This window comes from Euprymna scolopes, chromosome 5 (assembly GCF_053919585.1).
Source record: "Euprymna scolopes isolate OS-2025 chromosome 5, ASM5391958v1, whole genome shotgun sequence".
Lineage (NCBI taxonomy): Eukaryota > Metazoa > Mollusca > Cephalopoda > Sepiida > Sepiolidae > Euprymna > Euprymna scolopes.
The window spans coordinates 135,176,736-135,189,235 of NC_136486.1; the positions used below are offsets into that span (position 1 = coordinate 135,176,736).

The 12,500-nt window shown below is 32.4% G+C and overlaps 1 protein-coding gene across 2 annotated transcripts in view; it reads right to left on the reverse strand.

The window, feature by feature from the left end:
• Nucleotides 1-785: 785 nt before the first annotated feature.
• LOC145276993 (follistatin-like) overlaps nt 786-12,500 on the reverse strand; it is a 184,180-nt gene continuing 172,465 nt past the window's right edge. For both annotated transcript variants that reach the window (XM_080128569.1, XM_080128570.1), the window contains exons 5-6: nt 2,420-2,647; nt 786-951 (exon numbers count right to left, since the gene is read on the reverse strand). In XM_080128569.1, the coding sequence (XP_079984695.1) occupies nt 851-951; nt 2,420-2,647 (329 nt within the window). In that variant the 3' untranslated portion in view covers nt 786-850. The remainder of the gene's footprint in view (nt 952-2,419; nt 2,648-12,500) is intronic.

The following is a 12,500-nucleotide window of genomic DNA, read 5'->3' on the forward strand; positions in this document are numbered from 1 at the left end:
ACGTCGTCATATTTGTAACATCTTTTTTTTTCTGTTGATTTTTTTTTTGTGGCCCCTATGTCTACTTTATTTGGATTTTCGATTCAGATATTCATTCACAAAAAAAAAAAATGGTTTTCAGTTTTTTGGAGCACATTTCATCTACTTAATTGATATTTGAGTTAATAAATGTTCGCACATGTATTTTTTTTTATATAGATTTTCTTTATTTTAAAAATAAATTTAACATGGTGTTGACTTCTTTCGGAATAAGCGTAAAAAAAAAAAAAAAAAAAAAAAATGGCGAAATCCAAGTATTATGACTATTGAATAAAAAAATAGATTTCAATTCCAAATGCCGATTTTAGGATGTCAAAAGACATATCTTACGACTTAAAATCATGTTTTATGACACAACAATGAAGTGTTCAGATAACAGTCCGACTTACAACGTGCTTTCAAAACAAAAGGCTAATCTTTCGACCAAGTCGCTCAACTGTAATTAAACTGATTTCTTTTCAATCTTTTGTTTAAACCTCTTTTATTTCCTTCACCTTTCCTCCTCTTATATTTTCCTTTTATTTCTTCTTTCTTTTCTTTCTCCATTTTCTTTAATTCAAGGGCACATAACTCATTTATAACGACTGCAAAATGCTTCTTATGACTCCGCTCCACTTTTAACTTGCATATCGTTTTATTTCATTCATTTATGTTTTCAGCCTGGAAAGTACGGCTTATGTGTTTAAAAATTTGGTCATGACAGAATATTGGCACTTTTATAGGAAGATGTTGTTCATGTCTTGACGTTTTCCTTTTTTTTTTTTTTTTTTTTCAAATGTCATTTCTTACATTTCTGTTATTTCTGAACTCGTCAAAGATGGCCTCGTTTTGTTTCGTCCGATCCTCCAATAGAGTCGACTGTTCTACGCCGGCCGGTTCTCGATCTATCTCCTTGGCGGGTATTTGAACTCGCTGAAAAAAAAAAAAAATAAAAACCACGGATGAAACAACTAAAAACATTATAAAAGGGAAAAGTAAGTTCGCTAGAAGCATTGTTGGTAAACAAATATGTAGGTTGATACGAAGTCTATAATAAGTCCAATGTAAGATATCAAGATGGCGAAGTGATAAGAAGGCTGATAGCAATGTAGAATATCGGGATCCGAAAGGTCGACCAATACCAATCTCCTGAAAATCCGTCGCCTCTGTCGAAAGTTTTAGGCATACATACACACACACATACATACATACATACATGATGATTATTGCAACGTCTTGTCAGAAGAGTGCTACTCCCTCAGACATTTAAAATCCATGAGCCCAAATGCCTGAGGGAGTATCTATACAAATATGATGTTACAGAGTCTTAGCTTTGTACGACAGCTAAGTCTCTCTCTCGGTTCAAAATGTTGAGATCCAGCAACAAGCAAGAGCAAGATAGCCAGCAACAAATTTAACTGCAGACCAGCTTAATGCGGGTACTGGTCTTCCGCTTTATGGTTTTTTAAATCAGAGATTTCCTTCTCCTAGAAAGGTTGCCTTCACCACGGCTTACGGGAGCCCTCTCTATTCCAATCAACATATACACACACACACACACACACAAATATACACGGTGCTAGTTGGCCGTTGACCCAGAAAAAGAGTTCATTCGCCCTTTGGAAGGTCTTGTTTTTAATCCTTCAGGGAGACTAGCCGCCCTCCTCACCAAACAAGTCTGGTCGGGGAACCAGTTTAGTCGCCGGTGACCCGACTATGAGGCAGGTAGTACTGGGTTACATGGTACCAGTAGCATATGACATGACCTGACACATAACATACATACATACATACTTTTAAACAGACAGGTGAGATTTATATTATAAAAGATGGTACTGGCAGGTATTAGTTTTCTAGCCTAATAGAGAGTGCCCACCTTCTTGCAAGACAGGAATCGAATGCGAATACTTTTAAATAAATAAAATATAAATACCTTTATAGAAATAGGATATTAATATTACTAGAGAAATAGAATGGGGATACTTTTAGAGGAATAGAATGGAAATACGTTTAAAAGAGTAAGATATAAATACTTCCAAAGAAGAAAAATGAGAATAATTTCGTAAAAAGTAAAATGTGAATATTTCTAACAATATAAAACGTGAATACTTTTAAAGAAGCAAAATGTGAATGCTTTCAAAAGGTAAAAATGTAAATATTAAAAAAAAAAATTAAATGTGAATACTTCGAATACATTAATTGTGAATACTTCGAAAAAATTGATTGTGAATACTTTCAAAAAAGTAAAATGTGAATATTTTAAAAAATTGAAATCTTAATACTTTTAAAAATTTAAATGTGAATACTTTTTTTAAAAAGTGCAATGTGAATGCTTTCAATGAAATAAGATATGAATGCTCTCAACGAGAGAGTTCTTGTCAATAATCAACGCTTAACTTACATCGACAATTTCCCGAATGTTTGGCTTTGATGAAGATTCCTCGTCTACAGGCTTGGTCACTCAGCTGACAATAGTTTTGGTATGAACGATTATCAGTACCACAAACTTTTATGCTCGGCGCATGATCACACAGTCGATTACAAGCATAACAAACTGGACTTCCATTTCGGGGGTTTGTAAGGCAGGTCTTTCCAACGGGACAAGCGGTGTTATTACACGTCGCATTATCTATAAGTAAACACGTACAAAAATATAATAACGTACAATTGTTAAAACAATATATATTTATACGATATTTATGTTGAATAACCCTCATGTCATTATTGATGTTGATATGAAAACAAGACAGCAATTACAACTGTTTCAATTTTTTAAAGTCTTTCAGAGTATTACGTCGTATTTGAGAGAAATGTGACATAATTTTGGTTACAGACAGACATTTACATTTTAATAAGATATACATTTTTTGTTATAGCCATCCAGTCACAGGAGAATGCCTAATGTCCGCTTCCTAGCATTGCACTAATAATCTCTAATCATGCGTTTTTGTTTCTGTTTTACTATATATATGCATAAATAGCTAGTTGTTTGCAAGTAAAACTAAGGGAGACCATTCTGTGTGTATTAAATTGAACGCAAGCAAACGTAGAAGAATGTGATGTAGACACGACGAACGTTGTTTGTTTTACAAGTGAATTCAATTATAAAGCTATAAGTTAAACAGCATCGTTTGCTCAAGTTATATTTTCTCAGTGTTTAGCTAATAGGGACAGTAGAAGGTCTCAACGCCTTTCTTTGTGATTGCTTGGAAGCATTCGATCTGCTCTGAAATATCAATACTTTAAATAGTTCCAGGTAACGTCCTTAAAATTCTCTGTCCAAATATTGGCTTGGCTTCTCTAACTACACTGACACAGCTGGTAGCATCACACACAACTTTCTATATCCAATTCCTTGACACAAACAGCAACGTTCCCACTAAGCCGCTCCAAAATCGAAAACTAAACAACGGTACCCGTACATATTTTTTCAGGGTTTTTTTTGGGGGGGGGGTAGTGGCGTGTTGTTAATGTGTTTATAGATAAATTAAAGGTTATCAGTATTTAACTTTCTTTTTATGAGCGGTTATTTTGTTTGTATTTGGTTTATTTTTTTAAACGATTGTTTCTTGTAGAGAGTTCCTCCATATTTGAAAAGTTATGGGGCGTTTGTTTATGTATTAAGATGTAGATTCCGAAATAATGCGTGCATAGGTAAATTTACGGTAATCAGTATGTAACTCTCGGTTTATGAGCGGTTATTATGTTTATATTTGGTTTATTTTCTTAAAACGATTGACTCTTATTGAAAAGTTTTGAAGCATTTGTTTATGTATTAAGATGTAGATTCCGAAATAATCGACAGCCAATGAGAATGAGCGGATTTTTAGAAGGGAAAATTTATTATTTTTGAAACGGGATATGGAAATAGTATGTTATGTATATGAGTTTATGATCCAGTTACGAAGGGCGCCAGCACAATATCTGTAGAATGTGTATATTTTCTCCCGGTCTTAACTGGGGTCGGGTGGAGGATTTAATATTTAGGGGAAAATAGGAACTACTTCATCTAAAGATGGTGTGACTTTGATGGTGCTACTCCTAGGATGAAATGTAGGATTTTGTTATGACGATTAAATGTGTCTAAAATGTCGTTTTAAAGTTAGATGAGATAGTAGCTAATATTCTATACATAATAAATTTGTATGTGGCATACATATACATTACATTGGTCCAGAGGGGAATTGCTGCAACAATTTTATTTTATATGGAGATATGTATACATATAAATTTGCATAAATATATATATATATATATATATATATATATTATAAATAAATATATATTTAAATACATACATTCATTAAATAAAATATATATAATTTACAAATATATATATATATTATAAATAAACACATAAATAAATTATAAATATATGTATAAATTATACATAAATATATATTTATATAAATTATATATATATATATATAATTTATATAAATATATATTTATTTATAAGTTATACATATATTTATAATTTATTTATGTGTTTATTTATAAATAAATAAATTATAAATATATGTATAACTTATACATAAATATATATTTATATAAATTATATATATATATATATAAATTATAATATATATACAAAAAATATAAACATATTTATATATAAATTATAAATAAATAGATATAAATTATCAATAGAAGAGAAATCATTTCATATGATAACGAGAAGGATAAAAATACATAGTTATTCAGACAACCCACGCACACAAAAAATGGATTCTAAAACAAATCACCTACTCTCTTGTGGATTATTCATTTTTTTTAAGTGAATAATAAATAATAATCATAACTCTGTATATGAAAATTAAATTAATGACACATTTCTCTGATTTTATATGAATATTAGTGTGAACACTGGCGAAGCATAACTTTTTTTTCAGATATTTTGATGGAGCATGCACACTAGTATATAATTAAAGATTCAAACGTCTTTTTTTCCTTTTGTAATCTGACATAACATGGAATAAAAAACAAACAAACAGGAAGCCGTTAATGATAGATTAGTTTCTTTTATGATTTTTTAAAATTTTTACTGAAAATCATTTTTGTTATATTTTAGACTGAAGCAGGAGGCACACCTCATTTGTAAGCTGTTTGGTGCCTACACTGGTGAGAAGAGGCAGTTGCATTGGGCCTAAAGGATTAAGGGGCGGTAGTCACACATTGGTATGTAACTTAATCGTTGAAAAATCAGAGTGCAGGCTAAGTGAGGCTTATTACCGTAACTGATAGCGTAGTTTACTCTTCGGTACAAATTTATTGGCGCGCACGCGATTTTATATGTGCGGTTAATGGCATTACGTGGAAATTCCACGCTGTTCTACATCACTCTACATCATTATGCTAAAAATAATATTTCTTTGGAATACTTCTATAGTTTACGGACTTGCTATTTCAAGATAAGATTTTCAAGTTAAAATCTTTTTTAGATAGAGAGAAATAGGAGATAGGATAAATAAGAGAGAGGGAAAGAGAGAGAGAGAGAGAGAGACGGGGAAAGAAAGGGAGAGAAAGGGGGATTATTATGACATCGTAGTGTATTTAAACTTGTAAATTGAATGATGTAACTAATTAGGAAAGAGATAGAGCTAAGATCACAGTGTAGTATCTGTTTTGATGCTACACTTAAATTAATTTGTCCTTAGTCAATGTAGGGGGAAACCCTTCTTTACTAAGGCCATTGTTTTTATTTTGCAATGTGCCCCTTTTTGTGGAGCTGGTTTTCCTCCACAATAAAAACGACTTTATGCCACATATTGCTCTCGTTGGAGAAGCAAATAAATTTAGAAAAATGAGAAAGAGGAAATGGAAAAGAGAGAAGAAAAAGGAGAGAGATAAGAAAGAGATAGAGAGACGAGATGGGAGAAAAAGCGAGAAAGGTGGTCTATTATGACATCATCATGTATTCTGCCATTTTCGAAATTCCTTGACTTGCAATTCTTGTAAAAACATGATTATCAACAAATGACAAAGTAAATATTATTGAATTAATTTGAAATTATTTTTAGATGAGTAATTTCGATTATTTATTTCTATTTATTTGCGGACTATTATCTTCATTTTCTACTTGTTGTTTCACGACGTTTCTGCTAATTATTCCTCTGGTCTTCGTCAGGTGGTAAACTACAACGAGATAAGAATGTCGAATCTCCCAACTGCATCCACAGCAATTACTGCCCTCCATAGTCGTTTGTCATCTCACCCCGGTTTGGCCAACTAATTCCTTGGCTGGCTTTTGGGTGGGATTGAAACCGCTATCTTCAGACATTGCGTATCTGGAACCGTAGATATAGCTGCATCTTTATCCACTGCGTCACGGGTCCCGAAGGGTAATCAAGGTTGGATTTTTTGGTCTTATAAATCCACATAAGGTAATTATATATAGAACAAATACTGACCCAACCGGTCATAGGTAATACTTACTTGCGTGATAAAACAAATATGCCTGACAGCTTAGCTGTCCTAGAATTGGTTTGTGGCCTTTAAAATAGATCGCATATCGAAGTATTTTGACAATGTTTTGGAACAAAATGAGATTAATTTACTAATTAGATTATCCGTACAAAACAAAATTTACAATAGCTTAATCCAAAACGATCGAGAACGAATAAATTACACCGAAACGAAACGATTTAGTACAGCCTCCAATCAAACGCTCAAGCACAAAATCCCAAACGCACTCAAATACACAAAGATGTTAAGTCAGTGCAAAAGCTTTTGCAAATTTGAAATCTAATCTGTGGGTGTTTTTTTTTAAAATTTAATCTTTATTCATAACAATAACGAACTTTGCTCTCTATGATTTAATTTCTGTCATATATATTAGTGATGGGACGATTCTAATATTTCCCCCGATTCCGATACAATTACCCACTCCGATTCAGATTCTTTATAAATCTCTAAATATTTAACTATAAAAGTTGCTATTTTGTCCCGATTACTGTAAAAACACATCTTAAATGTGCTTATATTTTCTCAAACGTAAAAAAACACTTGTGAGGCGGTGATCTAGAGATTTTAGTCTTATTGGAAGTTTAAATCAATAAATATCTAATGCTTCATTATTACTACAAGCAGTGGATGATGTTTATTAAACCAAAATCAAATAAAAAAGATAATTAAAGGAATCGGTTTTGGCATCGGAAAATAGGCTCAAATTTTTCCAATTCCGATACCTCAAAAACCTCCGATTTTTCTGATTTCTGATTCCGATTCCTACTAATCATCCAGCACTAATATATATAAATACCTTGTTCGTACAATTCTTTTGGTTTTGATGTGAAATATGAATCTTACTCGTTCAATCTCCTCTCGTAACGTTAACCTAAGTCAATCTAAATAATTATATAATCCTCGAGATAAGTAATATTCCAAGGGAGGTAAGTCAAGAGAATATACAGGATGTGGCAACATTTACCAACCAAATTCTCGTAGGAGATCTTTGGTCAGTAGTGCTGTGCGAGGCCGAACATTACCAGGATGGAAGATGACGCCCTTTCTATTGACTACAGAAGGTCGTTGTCAGGTCAGCGTGGAGTTTGAAGAAAAATACGAGTGATGCTTTAATGATCCGACTGGAAGTTCTAAATTAATCATGGTGAAATGTTCAAGTAATAACAATATCCTTAAAATAAACTACGCTGGTTTAAAATTTCTCTTCTACAAACCAACAAAAACTTTTGCACCGACCTGATATAACCAGTGACATCAAATATAAATAACACATACGCGCGCGCACACACACACACACACACACACACACACACACACACACACACACACACACACACACACTCTATTTACTTGCTCCACAACGAGGGCAGAGTTAGATATATAAAAACGGTTTCTACCGAACTACTCTATCAATTTTTAGTATACAGACTTGTACATTGATATGCAGGGGATGTTGACCTGTGCAACAAATTCTATTTGACTATTAATCGGTAATAATAGCTGTTAATCGGACGTGGCTCAGACGGTAACAAAATGGGAGAGCTATATGTTTTGGTTTCGATTCGAATTCACATTTTTCAAACTTGGGTAAAATATAATAATCAGTAGAGAACTGACTTTATAAAAATAAATACGAAATTCGCATCAATTAAAATGTCATATTTACGACGAGGCAACGCCGGGCGCCCCGCTAGTATTCAATATTCCTATTCTTCAATCAATAAAATAATGAAGGAAGTCCGAATTTTTGTTGAACGTAATTAATCCGTTACCTAATTTCGAAATATCAGAGATCTTTACTACTTTTAGAATCGGAGAATATTAAAAGTCATAATAAGTTAAAGTAGTTTGCTTCAAGCATTGTTAAATGTGTATATAAAAAAATAAGTTTATAGAAAGCAGAACAATGCAAAGGTGTGGCGGATAGACTCAAACTGGCTCAACTTAAGATATAATACTCCATTTATAATAAAACCTATTTTTCACGTTTGAAAGTCGAACACACGCCTGACGAAGAAAAGACATCTCGAAATATAGTATCCCAGATACACCATCTGATCGTCTGACAAAAGCAAGAATATCATACGTGTAATATATTGTACATAAAAACATATATATATGTGCGTGTGTGCATGCGTGCGTGTATGTGTATGTGTGTGCGTTGTTATACATATGCACAAGAATTGGATGAATATAAATAAAACTGCACTAATATCTTAAGTTGCGTCAGTTTTAATCTCTCCCTCACACTTTTGCTTTGTTCCGCCTTCTATAAACTTAATTTTCTTCTTATATTAAATTAAAGTTAATAGTAATAAATTCCCTCCAAATAAAACAGATGTCATAACGAGAAATAGAAACTGAAATCTTCAAATCCTTAGTCTGAGGTTCTACCAATTGAACTATATGGACTAATAGAGACTAGAGTATTATCTTACGCAAATCGTTATAGCTTTAGCGTGACGTCGTAGATTTATGATTTACGTCATGTTTGAAAACATGAATTCACGCATAAGCGGTAATAAAAAATAAAATAAATGGGTAAATATTATCAATAGTGAAATTATTTATATTGTTTAACTACGTATTGTATGTATTTTTTTTAATATTATTTCAGCCTAGCAAAATTATGGAGTCGAGAAATGCATTTATTGTAAGAAATTTCTTTCCCACACGCGCAATTTCCTCCTGCACACAGCAAATGAAATTCCACAAACAAAGCCATACCTTTAACTCAAACTTTATTCACAGTGTATCAGAAATGAAAGATCTTTGGTCACGGTAAGTCCTTTGCAAAAACAGTGACTGAATTTGCTATCCATACGCAATGGAGCCTTTAGTTCGATTCCTCTGCGGGAATCTTAGTTTGGGTTTCCTTTAAAAGGATTCATGTTTGTTCATGGAGAACACGGTGTGAAGGTTGCGCCCAATACGGGCATATTTGGGACCTCGTGGTCTCTGAAAGTAATAGGAATAAATTCCTATAATCTAATATATCATGCCGAACACTGTAGAATATTCTCATAGGATAGAATAAGTTCAGCAATTATGTTGTCTCTGTATTTATAGAAATGTCCTTCGTTCACCCACTGCTTGGTGTCCATGAAGGTAAAATCTGAAACAGAGCGCCGCTGTTATGAGTCCGCTATCTACCGTGATCATTTACAGACTGAAAAAATAATACATGAATACAAATTGGCGCCAAGACAATATTTGGCGCATTCAAATTAAACCAATGACAGACCGGCTTACAAAGCATGTAGGCGGCCAAAAACAATATGACGGTTGTATGTGGAAAATGTCTCACATTATTTGCTAGTAGGAAAAGGGGAGTACTATACTTTTACATTAAAAAACTTTTATTTCGATTGTATTTATTTATTTCCTATGAAAAAGTGATTGATTTTTTAGTTTGTTCGTCTGAAAATATAGACGTGTGATTGGTTGACAAAAAAGAGATTAGGCAGAGTGCACATCATTAAGACACGTAAGTCTAAAGAATTTTCTACTGGATATTTTTTTTTATTTAAGGTAATTAACATAACGATAACATAAAAACACTACACAAATATATTTTTACAAATAAGTGAACATTTTATAGTCATCAAAACAGTAGATATAAATGATATTCGACATTAGTTCAGAATGAATTGTTTTTACTTAAAGCAATTTTCTAATATTTTTTTTAAATAACAACAATGCGTAAACAGATTCATCGTAGTTACTTACTCTCTTACTCTATCATATACTATTATATAAAAGTAATTTTGTGTGTGTGTGAGAGTTCCTTCCTCACAGGTTACGAAACGGCTGAGCGTATCAGTTTCAAATTTCACACAAGGTCATTTATATGTCTGGCAGATATTCTTAGATATGTTTTGTATAGAAATTCATCGGATAAGTATAAAAAAATCGAAAAAACTCTGGTCCTTAATTAGTCTTTTTTTTATTATAGATAAAATAAAATAATTTTTACAGGAGAATATTTTACGTTACACCGGCTAAGGGAGATAATAAAATCTCAGCAAATCAATTCTTTCTTAAAAGCAAACAACAAAATCATTGTCATCTAGAGACATCGATCAGTGGAAGAGCATTAGACTACATACCATGTTAAAGCTCGGTTGTGCTTTATCATTTCATTTTAATATTTTCTTATTAATGAGTTCAATTTACGATAAATGAAGACGTACCATTTAAAATCGCCGCAAATTATTTTTCAGTTTGCATATTTTAAGAGTAAACTTTAATCAGAAGTGACTTTTCCAGGGCATTCATCGTCATGACGTAATATTGTAAACAAACACAGACGGAATTTTATGAACGACAATAATATTATTATTTGTTTTATTTTATTTTATTTTTATTTTCTGTGAATTAGTCTACCGGGACAATTATTCCTCGTAATATATAATATTGAATAGAGGATTTATTCTATAATAATACATACGCAATCTTCATAAATTAAAATATTATGTTTAAGCGGACTGTATGACCGGGCAACGCCGATCGCATAGTTAGTATATAATATATTTATATATATGTATATATTCATATATATATATATATATGTATATATTCATATATATGTGTGTGTGTGTGTTTTATATTCATATATATATGTTTTATAATTGCACACACACACACACACACATATATATTATTTATCTCCATATATAAAATATCGTAGGTCTGCAACAACAAATGCCACATACAAACTCAATACATCTGCCCTGATAACCATATCCTTTGTAGCTTACGACCACCATTTCTGCCCCATTCACTCGTGATAATAAAATGCTACATTACAATCGACGAGCAACACCATCACAATCGCCACATCTACAGAGGAAGAAGTTTCTATTTTTTCTCTGTTAATATTTAGTGCTCTCACCGCTACCAGTTGTCACCGGGTCTAATTCTACATTTTTCAACTATAGTGTAATTACACCCTTCGTAACTGACTAAGACATAAATAGACATAATATATTCTTTCCTATTTTCGAATCCTAAATAATAAAAGCTCCCTATTCATGTTCTACTCTTTCTGATTGGCTGAGACCTGGCATTCTCACATTCCAGAATGAAACTAATTTCTAAATAAACGATACTTCTAAAATGTTACAAAAATGGCGTTGCTCTCCCTATGAGACACTAGCGCAAAAAAGAAAGAAATACGAACATATTAACCGCTCATAAACAGACAATTAAATACTGATATACTTATTTACTGGAACAAATGCGCACAAGTAAAAAAGACTTTATATATATAACGTCTTTTTGGTTTTTGCTTGTACGTCCGGAACACTCCAAAAAATCTAAGCACATCAATTGTTTTGGAATGTAAACATGTACAAAATACCGGCACTACCCCCCCCCCAAATAAAAACATGCTTTGAAAAAAAAAACAAAAAACAAACATGTTTTCGTTTGTTTGGTGGGGGGAGACATTTACTATTCCGGTGTACGATTAGATTTTTTACACCAATTACCTACGCTAATTAAAGAATATATATACCTACGCTACAGTTTTAACGGAAATATCATCTCATACGGAAATACTTATTTGTTAAATAATTGCATTTTCACCAATTTTGAATTCTGTGGAGTATTTTATCTATTTTTCTTTTTCAGACTGATTCTCGAGATTGCGAACACATTAATTTTTTTTTTTTGCCTGAATTTGTACATTGAGTCTACCTCCACGTTTTTCTTTGGAATGTCGATCTTTATAGATTTACAACAATACAGATTAAGACAATCGCATTCAAATTTTGCAGAGACAAGTATTTATAGAGATAAAAAGATCTGTATTATGCACTGTAATTCACTCGCTTCCAGGTTTGTACGCACGTGCGATCAACAAATCTACTTCTCTACTACCGACGCTGCCTAATATTTTAGCATTTGCAGGTAGGTATGCTGACAATGATTATCACGGTTACATTTGGGGGAATTATTCCCCCCTCCCAAAAGGGGGTTTCTACTTCAAAAGCCGTTCTTTACGTGGGGGTGTT